Source organism: Tachypleus tridentatus, chromosome 3 (assembly GCF_004210375.1).
Source record: "Tachypleus tridentatus isolate NWPU-2018 chromosome 3, ASM421037v1, whole genome shotgun sequence".
NCBI classification, from domain to species: Eukaryota; Metazoa; Arthropoda; class Merostomata; order Xiphosura; family Limulidae; genus Tachypleus; species Tachypleus tridentatus.
In genome coordinates this window covers 1,545,760-1,565,475 of record NC_134827.1, presented here as the reverse complement: position 1 = coordinate 1,565,475, position 19,716 = coordinate 1,545,760, and the positions used below count along the sequence as shown (strand labels likewise).

The window sequence follows — 19,716 nt, the reverse complement described above, 5'->3', positions numbered from 1 at the left end:
CAATCATTTTAAAATTTAAAAAATGCTTGTAAAAAGTGGATAAATGGAAGAGAAAACACAAAGGTTTGAGAGCAAAGTAATAGCTTTGTTTGGTTATCATCGTATCCAACTCTTCTCTTTATGTATTCCGGTTGTGTTCTAACCATTCGTGTTCCTGTAGGTGGAATATCTAACACTGCATCATATTACGTTGTCTCTCTGGTCAAAATATCATCTTCTTCCAGGGGGCGCGCCCCACAGTTTCGAATACATCGATTTAGTGCATATTTAGGTACAACTTTTATTAGTGTTTGCAAATATACTGGCTGCAACTGTAATCTCAGTTTTAACATATCGGTAACACGGTATAATGATATATTGCAGACAATAAATATATAATAATTTAACTTTTCATGACTTTTGGAGTAAAAATCACAGAGCGTGAAACTAAGGTTGTTTTTTTTAATAATATGTTGTACACGCCAGAAAAAAACATTGCCTATATTTTTTTGGATAGACAGCTTGTCAACAAACAACTCGTAGGATCGTATTTAATAATTATGTTCGTTTCAAATAGTTTTTCTAAGATTTTCGACTATTAAGACCGAAAACTACACCCCACTGAGCGTTACTCGCACCATTTTGAGTCGATCGCTCACGTGACAGATATATATATATATAATTCGAAGAACTTGTGAGTGAAAGCAAAAAGGAATACATAGTTATATGTCACCTACACTACATCTGCCAAATCCAGTGCCGACGAGCCCTTTAACTCAATACCAGGGCTTATCAGACCAGCTGGGATACGACAGATATAGTCTAGCCACTATATTATCAACTGTCATGAGCGACGATTGCTATGATGTGATATACCTTAAGTAAACTAATTGTAATTCTTATCAGTTTTATTTGAATCGTTTACTAATCAGAAATTTAGGGTAAGGATTAATAACACGTTATTTTTTATTTATTTGTATGTTCATTACCAAGTATTTATTTGTTGTTATCAACTTTTACTGTCATTCAGAAGAACAACAGAACCAGTCGTTCCTCTAGGTTTTCACTTGCTTGCAATGTGTGTAACATCACATGAATAACGAACACTGTTCTGTTAGTATCCTATTCTTATTTATGTATTCCGGTTGTGTTCTAACCTTCGTGTTCCTGTAGGTGGAATATCTAGCACTGCATCATATTACGTTGTCATCACTGATTAAACAGAACCATTTTTTTTGTATATACTCTAACAGAAATTGTTCACGTTACGCCCTAGTTTGATCAAGATTCCACATTCCGTTAATGTCTTGCTAAAGATTTTATTGCTTTCTCTTTTTTTTTTAAACGATGTACTTGAAATGTGTAGTAAGACTGTTCCGTTAATTACTTTCTTTTATCTATGTACTTTGCCTTTCCTCGCTAGTCGAGATTCTCCATGTGATGTGCCAACATTCTTCAGAATATAAATATTTTACACACCTATTTTTAAACATACTTTTGATAAGATTTTCTTGGCATTGCAATTAACTGTATGAAATATTCCGCCACATTAAATATAACAGACTTTAATAAAAAAAAAAGTTTGTTTAAAGTCTGTTATATTTAATGTGGCGGAATATTTCACATGTTAATAGGTTTATTTTGCTTTACAGAGAAATAACTACATTACTATTGGAGGATCTGAAGTTTACGTATCTCGTTTTATTTGTGCTTTATATATGCTGCATATATTCTGAAAAACTGTTGACTGTTGTTTTTTCTAAATTATGCTTGTTTAAGTAAACTAGTCTTTAGATATCTGTTTATTTAAAAGACAGAGCTACTAATATGTGTTGTTGTTTTTTAAGTTACTATGACTATTAGTGGTATGGAATCTGAAAAATCTGTTATTATACGGAGCTCCCTTCTAAGAAACTTTTAATATTGAAACTAACATTTTTAATGTAATGTCTAAAACAATGTGGAAGTATTTCCATAATACATTAGTTATATTTAGTTGACATACATAAAAATATTCTCTTTATTGCAAATTTTTGTTTATGAAATTAAGGTGGTCTGTTCAGTCACGTAAGAAATACATGTATAAAAGTTTCAAAGTGCTCTATACTGTGAAATTCCAAGGAAAGTACGTAAATAATCAGAAACAATTCCTATGTAATTTACGGTCGATGTAACATCACAACGTATTAGTTAAACGCATGTTGTCTGCTGCCTGGGCCCGGCATGGCCAAGCATGTTACGACGTTCGACTCCTAATCCGAGGGTCGCGGGTTCGAATCCCGGTCGCACCAAACATACTTGCCTTTTCAGCCGTGGGGGCGTTATAATATGACGGTCAATCCCACTATTCATTGGTTAAACAGTAGCCCAAGAGTTGGCGGTGGGTGGTGATAACTAGCTGCTTTCTCTCTAGTCTTACACTGCTAAATTAGGGACGGCTAGCGCAGATAGCCCTCGAGTAGCTTTGCGCGAAATTCAAAAACAAACAAACAGTCTCTCACCTAGAAAAGAACTCGTAAATAAGCTCGAAACTTTTTAATATTAAACATACGTCATTGATTAGCCGGAAAGTTATCTTCTATAAAATTGAAAGTGATTTAAGGTTCGGCATGGCCATGCGTGTTAAGGCGTGCGACTCATAATCTGAGGGGCGCGGGTTCGCATCCCCCATCGCGCCAAACCTGCTCATCCGTGGGGGTATTATAACGTGACGGTTAATCCCACCATTCGTTGGTAAAAGAGTAGCCCAACAAACAAAACAAAAGTGATTCAAAGCATAAATTAATGTATGGATATAAGTTTGTTATTTGTAATTATTTCAAGCTTTTTCTTTTAAAAAAAATGCTATAAATCACAATTTATCCAGCACTTAAACTGAAAGTTTAATGATAGTACAATCTTCGTAATTCTAAATATAGTTTATAACAAAAAATCTCGCACTTGATTAAAGTGTTTCGCAAATCAGATTTTGTCTTTTCTGTGAGCACAAAGCCGGATCTTTCTGTTTTTAAAATTTCGGTCTGATTTTGATTGAAAGTCTGCAGTCAGTCAGTTTTACTTAATAAATATTGTTTAATTCCTTTTTCGGTTGGCAACCTAGAGGACTTCGTTAGCGTATAGTACAGGTGTACTATTAATGGTTGAGTATCGGATATTTTTGTCAAGCCTTCAAAACAAACATGTACGTCTGCTAAAACTTGGCTAGATCAGTGCTCCAGCAGTGTAGATATAAAAAAACGGACTAGTTCGTTTTAATCTGATTGCCAACTAGACGTATGTGATCTCAACAAACCGGATGGCCATGAAACTGAAGTATGTGGAACTGCTTTGTATTATTTAAGGGGTAAAATGATTGGTCTCTTCTAAACAGCCGTGAAGTATGTGGATAATTAATCGCCAAACCAAGTGACAGAACATAGAATCTTGAGAGTATTGGTTCTTATTGGTTTTTGAGGCGTTTTTGAAGAAGTGTTATTCGAACTAAACAGAATAGGTGAACAAGTAGTGCATGCTGATAGGGTGCCTACTAGGCACCCTATCGTAAAATATGACATAAATTATAAACTGACAACTACAGATGTTTCAGTATAAAAAACTTATCACTCAGCGGTAGCAGCTGAAAACCATTATCTGCATTGTTGGTTTTGGATAATGTTACTAAAAGAAGAAAATTTATCTATTTTACGGACAGGAAGCCTAGTCCTGCTAGTTCATATTAGAAACCCATATTACAACGTAAAGGTTTGTTTTTTATTTGTAATTAAGTTCAAAGCTCAACGATAAGTTTTCTAAGCTCTGCCTACTCCAGGTATCGAAACCTGTTTTATAGCGTTGTAAACCCGAAGACATAATTCTGTGCCATTGGGAGAATAACTTATGGACTAGATAGATCTATAAAAGAAATCTAAAGATAATATTTTTTAGTGGTAACATTTTCTATTATGTAGATTTTATACTTAACCCGAGAGTAATAGAGCATTATGTTTTTTGTTTTTTTTTAACGTTTACCGTATTGGTATCGTACAACGTGCGTTATAAATAAAGGATAGTACAGGAAGGAAGTGTTAGTTATTGACTCGTAATCAGTGATGCAGTTCAATGTCCAACAAGTTTTAACAGTCGCAATATGTTGTAAAACTTGAATAACATTAAATTAATTCGAATAGTCCTAGGACTACAAATAATTTACCAAAAACCATCGTAAGAAAAGTTTCTTTAGCTTTCAAGAATTACACTTAGAATGGATATTAAATTTCGTTGCCCATAAGAAAAAAAATTATGAGAATTACTTTTCTTGTATACCAGTAAATATGGCATAAACTTTTAAAGTATGGAGTGTATTTTTTCCTCACTAATTTAATGGTCCTTCAAACCTTTTTTTTAATAAAAAATATAAAATACGAAATTGTGTTAGAAATAACATCATGATAAAGCTTTTTGACAAATTATCTGTCTTGCTTCGACATTTTAAGAATGAAATTCAATATATTTTAAAAAGTTAAAATATATCCTGATTCACTAAGGGACCTTCAAAAAGTAGCAAACATTTTTAAATTCCGAAAACACCAGGCTTAGGTTGATCCCTTCCTTTATATTTGAAAACTATAAGGCAGAACTGAATACAATGAAAATGGATATCTGTTAACATAACATAATTGAAATATCAACACATATTAAATAGTTAAAGTATATCTACACACTTTTGGAATGTTGTTTAAACGTGTTCAAACAAACAACTTTTTTATTGTTATCGGAAGTATATATTTTGCTATGTTTCTGTTTTCGTTTCTCAAAGTGTAGTTACAAAAAATAAACATCTTTCCACTTTTAGAAACTAGTGTGAGTGAGCAAGAAAAAATTCTAACAGTGTGACTTGTTTTATTGTCTAGAGATCAGATTCCCACCATTGTATCAACACTTTTAAGTATAATAAAAATATTTATAATTTGAGAGGACGCCTGTTCTGAGCGAAAATGTTACTGAAAAATAAGGCTAAAAAACCTTGAAAATTCTAGGTGCTTGTTTAGACATCTAGATAACAACGCATGAAGATCATACATGTATGTGTATATATATATATATATAGAGAGAGAGAGGGATATACATACATATTATATGACTAGGACATAGTTAAGCTTATGATATTACTAAATTATCAACATGCGGCGGCGCCAAGGTCTCCTATAGCTGGAGGCGTCTAAGACTGTGCAACAGGTATGTAATTGCCTATGTATCCCACCCCTCCATCTTGAGATGAATGTAATGCGGCCAGGAGCAGAGATAAAAATGGGGATACAAAACTCACATGTTGGATTATTTAGTTGTTATATTCTGCTATGCATTTTAAGAGACTACACCATTAACGATTACATAGTTACGAAGCATCACGAGCTTAAAATTATTGTTCTGTTTGTTGTTGCATGCATAATGATCATGAAGTTAGAGATTTTGAATCTTCAACAAAAATTCTTGGTTTTTATGTTATTGCATACTCAAGATTACACAGATTTCTTGAAGTGTGTATTAGATAAATCGCTTACATGTAAACAAATATATTTCAGTAAAATCTGAACTGCACACATACAAAAACACCCGTGGAATATCTCATTCCATTGACGTGTCCAATATTAATAGCATAAATAGTGTAAAATTTTCATTTCGAAACGTCGAAACGATTAGTGATTCGTACAAGTGAGATCTTGTGATGTGATATAAATTTGTGCGTTTGGTTTAGTGTTGCATAGTGAGCTATTTGCGCCCTTTATTGTGTGTTGACTATAAATATGTGTATAAATAAATATATACGATATATCTGCTTGCATTTTTCAGGATAGTTTCACGATCTTGAAACTTCAGATTTACTTAGTTAGTTTTGAAATAAATAAATAACTTCTGAATTACTCTCGATACACGAAATTCTAGGACCCGGCATGGCCAGGTGGTTAAGGGACTCCAATCGTAATCTGAGGGTCACGGATTCGGATCCCCATCACGCCAAACACCCTCGCCCTTTTAGCCGTGACGGTCAATCATACTATTCGTTGATAAAAGAGTAGCCCAACAGTTGGCGGTGGGTGGTGATGGCTAGCTGCCTTCCCTCTAGTTTTACACTGCTAAATTACGGACGGTTAGCGCAGAGAGTCCTTGAGTAGCTTTGCGCGAAATTCAAAACAAACAAAAACTTTTACTTAGACTTATCGGACATGTACAGATATACAATATAAGCTACATTTTAGAATTATTATCTATCAGCCCAAGTTCTAAGACAAGTTAGTTGGTTGTTTATAAGCACAAAGCTACACAATGGAATTTTTAAACTAAAATATTTTGTGGGCAAACTTTTTGTTAAGTGTTTAAGTTATCTTTGGTTTACACGTTACTTGTAATTCTAACCGGAAATGACATCGCAGTGGGTATCTTTAACACAAAAGAAAAAAAGTTGAAATTTGTTTGAACTTAGTGTAAATTCTACAATATACTATCCCTGTGTACTTCGTAAGTACGCATTTTCACTCCGACTTCAGCTGACTGTGAATCGAAGGCGGAACTTTGAATATCTTAGGAGCATTTACGTGGTAGGTGTAAGAATACAAGCAGTATAAGTATTGAAAGCTCTTTTTCAATTATTTTACTTTTCTTTATACAGTGTAAATTGTTCAACAAACGGCGAATAAAACAGCGAAAACTGAATTATATGTTTTAGGTTAATTGTATATCAATCTTGCTTTATTACTTTAAGTTTACGTTAATTACAAACATGAGACTTTTAATATGATAAATTTATAGAATATACTTCTCAAGTCTGCATGTTTATAATGCTAAACCTAGGTTTCGATACCCGCGGTGGGCAAAGAACAAATAGCAACAAATAAGAAAAAATGGATTCTCCCATGACTACTACCACTGTATTTTCCCTCCGTGTGTATGAAACGATTATGTCCTGAACTTATAGCTTTCAGTCTTTGAGAAAGTAGGTCGGGTAAATAAACACCTTATCCGACTCGAAAACTATTACGTAGCTAGAGAATGTTTTCAAGACTAAAAATGTTTTTTCTTCCATTGAAAGGAATAATCAACCAATAGAAATGTAAAGCGTTTGTTAAAAACACGGTCTTTATTACACAAAAAAATCTAAAAATATTGTAGTTTTCTTTGTAAAATACTAAAACTCAGCATAACTTAAGTTTTGTCATATTTAAGTAATTCAGTAATACCTAATTCATTTAAAATGCACTAGATAGCATGTCATATTTCTAACCCCACATTGAAAACGTAGACTATATGATTAAGTAATTACACCATCAGTAAAGGTCAAATTAAGGGTGAAAGGCATAAAAGTTACAATTTTGGCTTGGAAAAAAGTCACATTTTATTTAAATATATAAAATAATTTAAGTAATAAAACAAAAAATATTTTAAATCAGTTAACTGATAATACATGGCCTACACATTGACAACACAAATTATGTGTGATGGCATCACACATACAATAGTGTGCAAAAAATGGAATATTATAAAAAAAACGTATTTTTAATAATAAATAAATAATGGTTTGTTTGAATAATATTGAAGTTATTTTTATTTTATCACCATAACTTTAACAACATTATAATCTTTTTTTAATACATCATTAGTCAGCAGTCATTGTGGATCTAATTTATAAATTCTAGGTATGCAAAAAAATGGAACAAAAATTAATTATAACTATAATCATGTTTTCACGAAATTTTCCGGCTTTTTTAAATATACCTGTGACTTTTTCCCCTGGATTCGAATTAAGCTCCTGGGGGGCTCCAAGCTAAGTAAGGTGGATATGTATTATACAATTACATATATGTATATAACTGTATTTGCATATTGAACGTTCCAAATTGGATAAATGAAATCAGTGCAGCAACAGCATAAAATATTCATACACATACAATATATATTAAAAGGATAAACTCATATTTTATTATATGTAACTGTCCAGGTGGTTTATTCGTGAAATAACCAGAAAATGTTTCTGCTGATTCTTTGGAGAATTTTGTTTGTTTGTTTTGGAATTTCGCACAAAGCTACTCGAGGGCTATCTGTGCTAGCCGTCCCTAATTTAGCAGTGTAGCAGTTAGTCATCACCACCCACCGCCAACTCTTGGGCTACTCTTTTACCAACGAAAAGTGGGATTGACCGTAACATTATAACGCCCCCCACGGCTGGGAGGGCGAGCATGTTTGGCGCGACTCGGGCGCGAACCCGCGACCCTCAGATTACGAAGCGCACGCCTTAACGCGCTAGGCTAGGCCATGCCAAGGCCCCCCTTTGGAGAAAAGGCAAGCAAAAGTTATTGTTAGTTGGCTTGATTGCGTAGAACTAGATCTAAAGGTGTGAAATTCATATTACATTGTTTTAGTAGCAAAATACAAGTAAGGCTTGGAAGCTATAGAATAAAACGTTCTATTCAAAATTATTTATCTAACAAATTTGTTTTCTAAACTAAAATATTCTTTAGACAAACTTTTAATTAAAATGTATTAATATCTGTTATGTATTTAAGTTGTCTTTGGTTTACACGTTACGTGTAATTCTAATTGGAAGTGATATAATATCCAAGCTCCTAAACCTGTTTGTTTTATACATACAGTTGTGCAGGCCACTAAAAGGCAAACGGTCGTTCACACCCTTGTCTATAATGGCCGACCGTGACTCTCTACTACTCATGCATGTATACATCGCAGAACCTGGGACTTGGCATTGTGCCAAGGTTGACTTGATCACATGAAACAGTCATGACATTGGCTTTGTTTTTGTCCTTTCCTAGATTTACGTATCAGATAGGATATTGTTTTTCATTTTTCAGACCTTGAATGAACAAAGTACATACTTTCTCTAGTCTTTTCGTGACCGGCTACACCAGAATCAAACCTCAACAGTTGAAATCCTTGTTCTCTTCATAAATAAATTGAACAATGTTTCACCAAGATTAAAGAAAAAGAGAGTGAAATAGCGTTTAACCGAAAAAAATAACTGCACATTGAAATCCAGCATAGGGTGTGGCCGACGTACACATCTCCTCCTGTTTTCCTACAGGAAAACAAAACAAAACAGAAAGAAAAAGTGTATAACTACTATAACGACATTCCGTAATCTCTTCTCAGTTAAAGCGGAAACCCTTGACCCCCGGCCCTTTTGAAAAGTCAGTAAATAACGGAACTAGATCAGATCAGTGTTTGATTTCTGGGAAGATAAGAAAAACGGAGGGTTTCGGATACTTTATCCCTTATGATGAGTGTGGAGGAAGGGGTATTTCAGGTTCTGGAACATAATAATTTAAACTTTATTGGATCTACTATTTGGAATGGCGCTGGAGAATAGTAAAATAGTTGACTTCACTAGTCAGATATCTTTCATCATGAAGCAGGTGCGCTAAGAACAAGAGACAGAAAAATTAATGACCGCCATTTTTCCAACAGGTAGTTTTCCGATAAGGCCTGATTTTGCACCAGAATTGCAAGAAAGATATTTCATTTATTCGTTTGTTTTATTTCTTTGGGAATTGTAATTGTATGATAATTTCAAGGTGGTCTTTTTTAAAAATTGGTCGGTCTTAATTGTCTCATTTAACTTCAATATAAACCTATCTGAAGGCTTATGTAACACACACGTACACACACATATATATATATATATATATCGTAGTTCCGTATTTAGTATCTTCATGTTTTAACACTTAATGCTGTAATTTCTATAGTTAATTTTCTCTAATGATATTGTAATTTATTTGCGGATAATAGAAGGACAAGCAGTGGTTACCTTTAAATAGTAAAACGTCTGAACTCTTATTAACCAATGATATATAAACAACACAAAGTCAAAGTAGAATTGTATTCAAGACTCATTTAAGACAAGGTGCGACTGTGATGACGAGAAAATCCACTTGTATGACACAAGTTGAAACACAAGCAATTAACACAGCATTACATCCACCACTATACTGGTACAGATATGTAGATAACACGGTTGCAGGATTCAGATCTACAGAACACACGCTTAATTTTTTCAATCACATTAACTCTATACATCCCAACATTAACTTCACATGTGAACAGGAAGAAAGCAATCAAATATCATTTCTTAACCTCAAAATTACAAGAAGTGACACACAATTTAAAACAGGAATCCACCGAAAAATCACTCATAATACATTCCTTGGGACTCAGCACATGAAACAAAACAAAAACTCAACACAAAACACAAAACTATGCTTACCAGATAAAATTAACGACGAATTAGAGTCAACCTTTTGGCACTCGCGACTTGAAAATGTAATTGATGAAATAAAATTAATGTTATCCCAAGTTACTTCTAACAAGGCTACGCGACTCCCCTGCCAAGGCTTTGCGACCCCCTTGGGGGTCGCGACCCACCGGTTGGGAACTCCTGAATTAGACAAAATAAAACAATACTTCATCAACATCAATAAGTTTCCTCCACAAACCGTAGAAAACATTATACGCACACACCCAGACAAAAAGCAGAATGAACTAACAAAGTAAATATACCCCACGAATTAAAAAATCACGAAACCATATATGGTTGCATACCATATATTCCCGACATCAGCATAAAAATAACCAACATTTGGCAAAAAATAGTAAAAAATATGACATTCCAGTTAGTACCAAATTTCAAAAACCAGACACATAACTAAGGTCTATACTATGTAAAAACTACACTGACAAACACCACACCAACATTATTTATAAAATACAATGTGATAACTGCCACGACTTCTATATTGGAGAAACAAGCAGAAAAATGGAAACCTGATTCAAAGAACACAAAAAGTCACAATTAAAGAAGCCTTACTTATACAACAACTTAAGCCCAAAATAAACCAATACAAAGGAACACCTTTATACCTGTATTAATAAATATAATCAAACATTTAAGCACACCCTCTACATTCCTACACTCAATTACACAACCGCCTTCAAACATGTGGTCAGCTACAGGTCAGTAACCCTTTCTGTCTTTATGAACCTGACAATGACCGAAGAAGATCGAAACGTTGTTTGGTCCTCTATTAGTGCTTTCTCTACGCATTTCAGCCGTTTTTAAATATACAAGGTGTGACTGACTATCAATAATTGACTAACACGTGGGAAAACTCACCTACGGAAAAAAGTGACTATGAACCGAAAATCCAAATACACGATAGATATCAACTTATTTACTCATTACCAAGAGTACTAATATTATACAGCTTCTCCTGACGAAACGCATAGTGTACTCTGAATTGTTTTAAAACCCACAAAGCAACATGTAATATTACACAGATCAGAAGTAGATATACTGGCAGCGAACTGGTTAAAATATGACATTTCCTGATCAGCTATCAGATACTATTTTATGCGATAAACTGTCATAGGTTAAAGTAGTAGTAAAAAACGCTTCTGTAAACTGCGTAATTACCTTTCGTTGTCGATATCCTTTATTTTTTAGAATTCATTCTTCGAAACGTTGGAAATTTTAAAACTGTATGATGATTACCGTAGGTTAATGTTGGTACAAGCTTTTAATTTCACATGATCCGACGTTAAATGCAACGAATAGCAAAACATCTTTCAAAATACCATATATGTAGTTAGTTGTGTGTGTAGAAAGCGTTTCTTACTCTGCCATTGTTTACCGCAACAATTTCTAGTTGTTCTGTATACCGCTAGAGGTTTTGATGTTGTTGTTTTGAATTAAGTACAAAGCTACTCAATGGGCTCTCTGTGCTCTGCCCACCAGTTTTTAGCGTTGTAAGTCCACAGACATACCGCTGAGCCACTGGGGGGCAGAGGTTTTGAATTTCTCGCAAAGCTACTCGAGGGGTATCTGCGCTAGCCGTCTCTAATTTAGCAGTGTAAGACTAGAGGGAAGGCAGCTAGTCATCACTACCCACCGCCACCTCTTGGACTACTCTTTTACATATAGTGGGATTGGCCGTAAATTTATAACTCCTCCACGGCTAAAAGAGGCGAGCATGTTTGGGGTGACGGAGATTCGAACCCGCTAGTCGAGCGCCCTAATCACTTGGCCATATCGGGCCCACGCGTTATAAGAGTGATAGAGAAATCCTGCTATCTGCTACAAGAATTAGCAGCAGGTACTTTCACTTTAGTGTATTAGTTAAAAATTAGAATCGGCTAGTATAGACAGCTTTTATGTAACTTTGTGTGAATATCCAAAGTAAACAAACAAGCCTCTAATTATTTTTATGTGCATTGAATTTGGACTCTCTCCTGTTTTTGCAAACCACACCCATCCAGGGCCGTTATATAACGTGAAAGCATGACATAGCCGAAGATTTTTCCCACACCTGTGACTTATGGTCTATAGAGACTATAATGTGAATTCGGTTATTGCTAAAGTGACAGTTCCTGCAGTTTGAAAAAAAAAAATAAAAAAATGTTTATTTGTGCATCACGAATTCTCTGTTTATAATCAGGTCTTCTTACCTATATATTTTTACAGTATGTATTCAGTAATATATTGAATGGATACATTCCTTCATTCTTCGTGCAACTGTTCATAATATAACCTGTGATTGATGAAGAATAAAATATTTGTAAACTATGTCCTCGTAAAGAAAGAAAATAAAGTTGAGTGAAAAAAAAATTCGGTAATTTTATTTTATTTTTCTTAAGTAATTAGTTAAGTATAATTCGCACAATACTGAAACACTATTTATTACAACCTGATGGTCCTTATAAAAGTTGGCGCTAGGCGGTACGACTAGAGAAGAGGTTCTTTATAGGATTGTTTGTGTCAGAGCAAAGCAAAAATAAGAGGCTATCTCCTCCCTGGTCACCATAAGGAAGAAACACCACGAATTTTTACTATAAATCAATAAATTTGTCCGCTGACCCACTTGGGTAATAACTAGTTTAATTTTACATCTTTTGTTCCATTCCCCGAAAATGATTATTGAAACAGAAAAGTTTACTTTATATATATATACACTTCTTTCATGTTTCATTACCATGGCTAAAGAATAAAGTATTCATAAAAACTTTTTCAGTTGAATTCAAAATATTTTATACAATAGTATTACGATAAAAAAAGAAAAGCCCAGATAAGAAATTAAAATTCTAGGCAACTATAAACGGTCATTAAAAACGTAATTGAGCACTGAAAAAAATGGTTCAGTTATAACACGAGAAGTACAGTGGAACCCCTCTAAGAGGCCACCCCTCAGATTCGGCCAACCCTTGAAAGCGATCATTCAATCACAGTCCCTTTTTTTATTTACATAATCCCTAATTATGTACAGTGGAACCTCTCTAATCAGGCCAGTTTGTCTCAGTCCCGAAGGTGGCTGCTTTAGAAGGGTTCCACTGTAATAATATATATCTCTATATATATTTGGTACTACGTTTGTGGCTGTGCCTCCGTCAGGCAGTGCCGCTTTTACAACTAGGACAAAAATCATCTATCAAAGTTTTACGAATTTCTAATTCGATTTGAATGGTTCAAGCGTGGCCTAGTGACTAGCTTATCGAGCTGACAAACAAAATATCTGGAGTTCAAGATATGATGCATCTGAATACGCTTTCTACTTTTACTTGTAGGCGCTTTTCAATATTAATATTTAATTCAGCTATTCAGTTCAAATAATTGGTAAGGCCCCATGGATGGATACAGAGGGGGGGGGGGATGGGGAATGCCATACCAAAGTTGTGTAGGTTAATGGGAAATCAGAAATATAAAGTACTGATCATCTCAATTAGAATATTTTTGCTGTATGTTTACTTGTAACATGTTCTTTAGGAATATATGAAAGTTCATTGTCACATGCACATTGTTCAGTAATGATTCAGTATAGTGCTGTAGATTACTTGTAACTTGATATTTTAGAATAAAATCAATAAATGAGAGTTCATAGTCATATATGTTTCTTTTCTTTGTTTCTAAATTAATTCCATGAAATTTACGTTGCAATAACAAGGAAAAGTTTACTTGGGGTCAAGTTTAAGTCACTGTTACTTAGTCGCTCATCCCCCCCACCAAAAACCCTGTATCCACCACTGTAAGGCCCTAATTACAGTTGGTACTGTTGGCAACTGGTTCCCAGTGATCAATAGATCAAAAATTAAAGACGACTTTACCTGAATTATAGAGGTCTCTGACTTGTAATAAGGTGTACTAGGCTGGAAAATTAAAATTCCAAGTAGAACCTTTGTTGCATAATGAATAATGTTTGAATGGTCACGGAAAATTTTATCACTTGACAAAGACCTAAAATGACCTGAAATTAACATTTATAGAATGTCGGAATAGCAGAAACCCTGTACGTATTTAAAAACTCAAAAACTTGTGAACATATTCTTCTTAGACATAGCAACATATACTTTGTTTTCAATGTTTTTAATAGATACGAAAATGCGAAACGTTTGATTAATATGTTATCTATCATAAAGCGAAATCTCAACTGATGAAGCTGGAAACTTCTTCGAACTTATTTTTACATGGAGAATGTATGTGGTAATTGTAGGAGTATATCGTGGGTTATGTACATTTCTTAATAAAAATCAAATAAAAAGAACAATATACTCATATATTTACATTGGAACTAAACTTTATGACATACTCTAGGGGTTTTTTCCCACACAGTTCATGCTAACCTGCACGCACCATTTATTTACTCTACAGGGAAAGAAGAATTGAGTCCTCCAACAATTGGGATCAATGGCTGTTACGTTGACAGTTGTGGAGACTTTAAAAAGAAGACGAAAGGTCCTGCCCCTCGTCAGCAGGAAGAACTATGTTTAGTTTGTGGTGATCGTGCTTCTGGATACCACTACAATGCTCTTACTTGTGAAGGGTGCAAAGGTATAATTTAAAACCGTTAATGACTTTTTTATTGTTTTAGTTACCTCGCATTTCTTAGGCTAGAGTATGAATTTGATTCAGAAGTCACATGAATTTAGAGTAGTATGATCTAAATTAGTGTCGTTAGTCCAATTGATATGAGAATTATAGAGAGGTAGACACACTGCCATCTTAGGATTTATTCGTATCTAAAAAGTGCAAACAATTCATAGGGTAAGGAGAGCATTAACATAATATTTGTCACATTCATAGTCTCCATGTACAGAAATAAAATGTAATTAATCTTTATTTTGCTTTCTTCCTCTCTCCCTCTCAATATGATTCTTTTTGTACATATATTTTTATTTCGTAAATTTGATTGATTTGAAATGTATTCATTAATCTGATATGCAAAACAGTTGTATTCTATATACTTAAATTTATTTACTTTGATATTATAAAGTGAAATAACAAAAAGTAAAGCTTGATTTCGATTTCTTGTATAGGTTTCTTCAGGCGGAGCATTACAAGAAATGCAGTTTACCAGTGTAAATATGGCAATAACTGTGAAATTGATATGTACATGAGACGGAAATGTCAAGAATGTAGGTTAAAGAAGTGCTTAAACGTTGGGATGCGACCAGAATGTAAGTAATTGACGTTTAAATATATTATATCATTATAAGCCCTATTTTTTAAATATGGTATATAAAAGAATATATGTGAGAAAACACGTGATAATTCTAAAGATACAATAGTAGAATGTGTGGTTCTTATTTAAGCTTTAAAATTAACTTGAACTATCAGAGGATTTTATGAAACTATCCCACTGTATAATTGATTAGACATTGTTCAGTAATGTTTTGTTCCAGATTATTTTTGTTCAAATGTTAATATTTAACATATCTGAAATAAAGCGTTAAATAATAAATATGTCTTTTTTTTCATATAATACTTTGGCTTTAGTCATTTCGGTGTTAAAAGCGTTGTTGAAAGTTTTGGTAAATATAAAAAGTTTGTTAATGATTTTTTCCTCACCAGGTGTAGTACCTGAGTATCAGTGTGCCATTAAACGGGAATCAAAAAAAGTACGGAAAGATAAAGATAAACCTAATAGCACAACGAAAGACAGTACTTGTGAAAAAGATGAAAAACCTAGCCAAGTAAAACCCCTGGAACCTTCCCAGGAAGACGTAATTAATAAGCTAGTCCTATTTCAAGAAGAATTTGAATCTCCTTCACAGGATGATTTGAGAAAAATATCTGTAAGTTAAAGCAGTATTACATAACGACAATACGATTGTGTAATACTAATTGAAACAAAATAATACTAATTACTTTAAAATGTATATAAACAATATACTAATTTATTTTTGTGTGAAGTATATAAAGTTATAATAACTTCTGTTGTGTTATTTAATTCAACTAATAATGCAAACTCCAGTCCACTTCTGATAATTAAATTTTACGTGGACAAGTTACATGTAGGCTAATATTTGCAGAACAATAACGGCTTGATAGAGATTACACTTACTAAATTATTTGGTATTTTTTGTCATGTTTACGATACTTCTTCAGTTATACCTTAACAAGGCGATAAAAGTCCAAATTCAAAACTTAGAATGCTGAACTACCTTGTTGATTCAACGATCTCATCAAGTCTCAACAAACTCATGTTTTATTTGTTCAAGTCATTTCTCCGCTTATTTGTACGGTTTTCCTCCTAGCCAAAAGCAATAGAAACGTCAAACCCTAACAAAAATTTCATGCTTTTATCAAGTACAAAAATGTTAAATATGTTAATGTAAACAGTTATGGTAAATATTTCTTAATTATCATTAATGGATATAATCGTCTAAGTTTTAATAGATAATGTAACAATTAGGCCTAAATTATTAGAGTTATTTATTAACGTTATGTTTTATATATGTATACTGAGAGGCATTAAAAACGCCACAACGTACATACAGTTAAACAGTTTTAATACACTAGGTTAAACATAAGTTTTGAATGTACGTATTATGAAATCATCATGTCTTTGCGCTAGACAGTATTCAATTTGATTAGACACTGCACACAAACAGTTTAATCAGGATTTCAACGTCCACAGCACTAATAACGAGTGTGTCCTCCATTCGCCGCCAGAAGAGCCTTCGTCCTGCGTGGCATAGATGTCACCAGATTGTCAATCTATTGCACCATTATTGTTCAACCTATATGAAACAACTCATTTTATTACTTGTTGCGTTTTTAATGCCGCTCAGTATATAAAACAATAAAATGTTGTTGTATTTTCAATATGTTTTATCTTTTCAACGTTGTGATTTAGTTCTCTGCAAATCATGATTAAGACCCTAAATATAGAAAGTTTATAAAAGCAGTCCTAGAAATTAATCTACGACTCAGCAGTAATGAGAATTTAGTATAAATACAAGATTCGCTGAATTGTTGATCGAGTAAAATTAATAAGAAAACTGAGAGTTAGTACTTATGTCAGGTAATTAGTATATAAGGTTGTGTTTTTTAAATGAGTGAAATTTCTGTTAAATATTTTTAGTGTACTTATTATTACTTACAGAGTAGACTTTCTGTTGAAAAGTTCAGTATTTTAAGTTAGGGTATAGTATAGGTGATCGTGTCGGTAACATTAACACTTTACTTGCCGCCTTTTATTATATTAATCCACATTCTGGTGCTAAACTCCCAAATTGCCAAAAAGTATTCATAGTATCCTACAATCACATGCTAGAACGAAACTTTATACACTGTATTATGGTCTGAACCACTGAAGGGTCACGGAGCACATTACTGATAGTGCCATGTGATCCTGTGGTGGTTCAAATGGCAGCCAAAATGTTAAAGTAATTTATTAGTGTTACGTTCACTGGTTCTTGCTTTATTTCTACCAGATATTCCTACCAAACTTAAAATAACATTACTACTGTATTAAACAGGATTATATATCTGATTAATTTGGAAATATCTAGACAATCTTGAATTACTGCTCATATTTAATATATTATTTCTCGTGTGTATGTTTATTTTCAGCATAAAATAATTTGCTCTCTTATTTTTCTGTTTGTGGCTCGTAGTAATGAATACAGTTTGTTATTTTGACAGACATTTCCTACAGGCGACAGTGAGGAAGACAACCTTCAAAGGTTCCAACACATTACTGAAATTACTATTCTCACAGTTCAACTCATTGTAGAGTTCTCTAAACGTGTTCCTGGGTTTGATACCTTGCTCCGAGAAGATCAAATTACGCTTCTTAAGGTAAGAAAATTGACACGTTTTACAAAATGTTCAATAGTTTGATTTGTGCGTATATAGGTGTCACTTTTTGGAATTACTGGTAAGATTACAATATTAAATGTGTGTCAGGATCATTTTGTGGTTAGTTACATATTTTTGTATTCTGTAGTGATATATATTTTACTTTTGTTTACGGTAAAGTTGAGGTTAGGTTAGTTTTAGTCATTGCACTTGCTTTAATTAATCATGAACTTGTAGGTAAATAAATTTAAAATATTGCTCTTACACAAATATAGGTTAGATTAATTTTTTGAAATTCGTAAACATTAGTCAAATATTGGCATACTTGTAGAAATGTTGAATTTGGATTAACCTTTTTTATTTCTGTGTTTTGTGTATATACCTAACAGAATTAATTTGTTGAAATATTATATTTAAAGTTTATAAAATCGTATTAGCTCTGAAATATGTAATCGTTTTTAACAAAATTCTAAAACATTCAGTTTAGTTTATTTCTACACATCTTAATCATTTTATAAGTAGAAACTTTATAGTCTTTGATTTTAAATAAAATTAAAGCAGATCCACCAAGATGGTAGGAACACCAGAAATATATCCCTGGGGCAAAAATATATTCTCAAGACGGCTGGTATGGGTATTAAAACTTTAATTAAAATAAACTACAGAACAACGTTTTGATCTTCTAAGGTCATTTTCAAGTTAGCAAAAAAAAAAAAAAAAAAAAGTTAACTTGAAGATTACCCAAGAAGGTCGAAACGTAACAGTGTTCTGTACATTATTTTAGTTGAAGTTTTAATACCAATACCAGCCGTCTTGAGAATACATTTTTCCTTCAAGTGGATTTCTCGTCATCACGAAGTACTTCCCTGGGGCCCACTTCTCACTAGGGGACCCATGAGAGCAGCAGAAAAATGTGTACGTAATGTATCAAGTCAGTTGAGAGTGTTTAAACAAACGACAATGTCATCAATTATATAAATGTGTATGTGATATCCTCCTCCAGTTAAAGAAACCAGTGTACCGTTCGTGCAAGTTTTCATCGATGGAAAAAAAAGTGACTTTCATTACCAATATACTTATATCCTATAATGTCAGTTTCAATATTGCATAAGTCTTTCAAGTTCAAACAAGTTTCTAAGAAAAATTAAATTTTGATAATTGTATATTAGAGAGGCCTAGCGCGTTAAGGCGTGCACTTCGTAATCTGAAGGTCGCGGGTTCGCGCCCAAGTCGTGCCAAACATGCTCGCCCTCCCAGCCGTGGGGGCGTTGTAATGTTACGCTCAATCCCACTATTCGTTGGTAAAAGAGTAGCCCAAGAGTTGGGGGGGGGGTGATGACTAGCTGCCTTCCCTCTAGTCTTACACTACTAAATTAGGGACGACTAGCGCAGATAGCCCTCGAGTAGCTTTGTGCGAAATTCCAAAACAAACGAAAAAACAATAACAGAAATTACAGTATGACGTTCAACTGGTCATCACTGTAAACATTTTTAAATGTCTGTAAGACAGCGCACACGTAGTGAATTGATACTGTTTAACTAACGTTTAACGTTCCAAAAAAACAAAAAACAAAAAAACTTAATAACCAATAAAAAATAGCTGAGGTTTATGGTATTCAAGA

The 19,716-nt window shown here is 33.5% G+C and overlaps 1 protein-coding gene across 6 annotated transcripts in view; it reads left to right on the top strand.

Annotated features, from left to right (window-relative positions):
- LOC143246197 (ecdysone receptor-like) overlaps positions 1-19,716 on the top strand; it is an 87,138-nt gene that overhangs the window by 58,954 nt on the left and 8,468 nt on the right. For all 6 annotated transcript variants that reach the window (XM_076492452.1, XM_076492450.1, XM_076492447.1 and 3 more), the window contains 4 exons: positions 14,660-14,839; positions 15,325-15,465; positions 15,860-16,083; positions 17,939-18,094. In XM_076492452.1, coding sequence (XP_076348567.1) covers positions 14,660-14,839; positions 15,325-15,465; positions 15,860-16,083; positions 17,939-18,094 — 701 coding nt within the window. The remainder of the gene's footprint in view (positions 1-14,659; positions 14,840-15,324; positions 15,466-15,859; positions 16,084-17,938; positions 18,095-19,716) is intronic.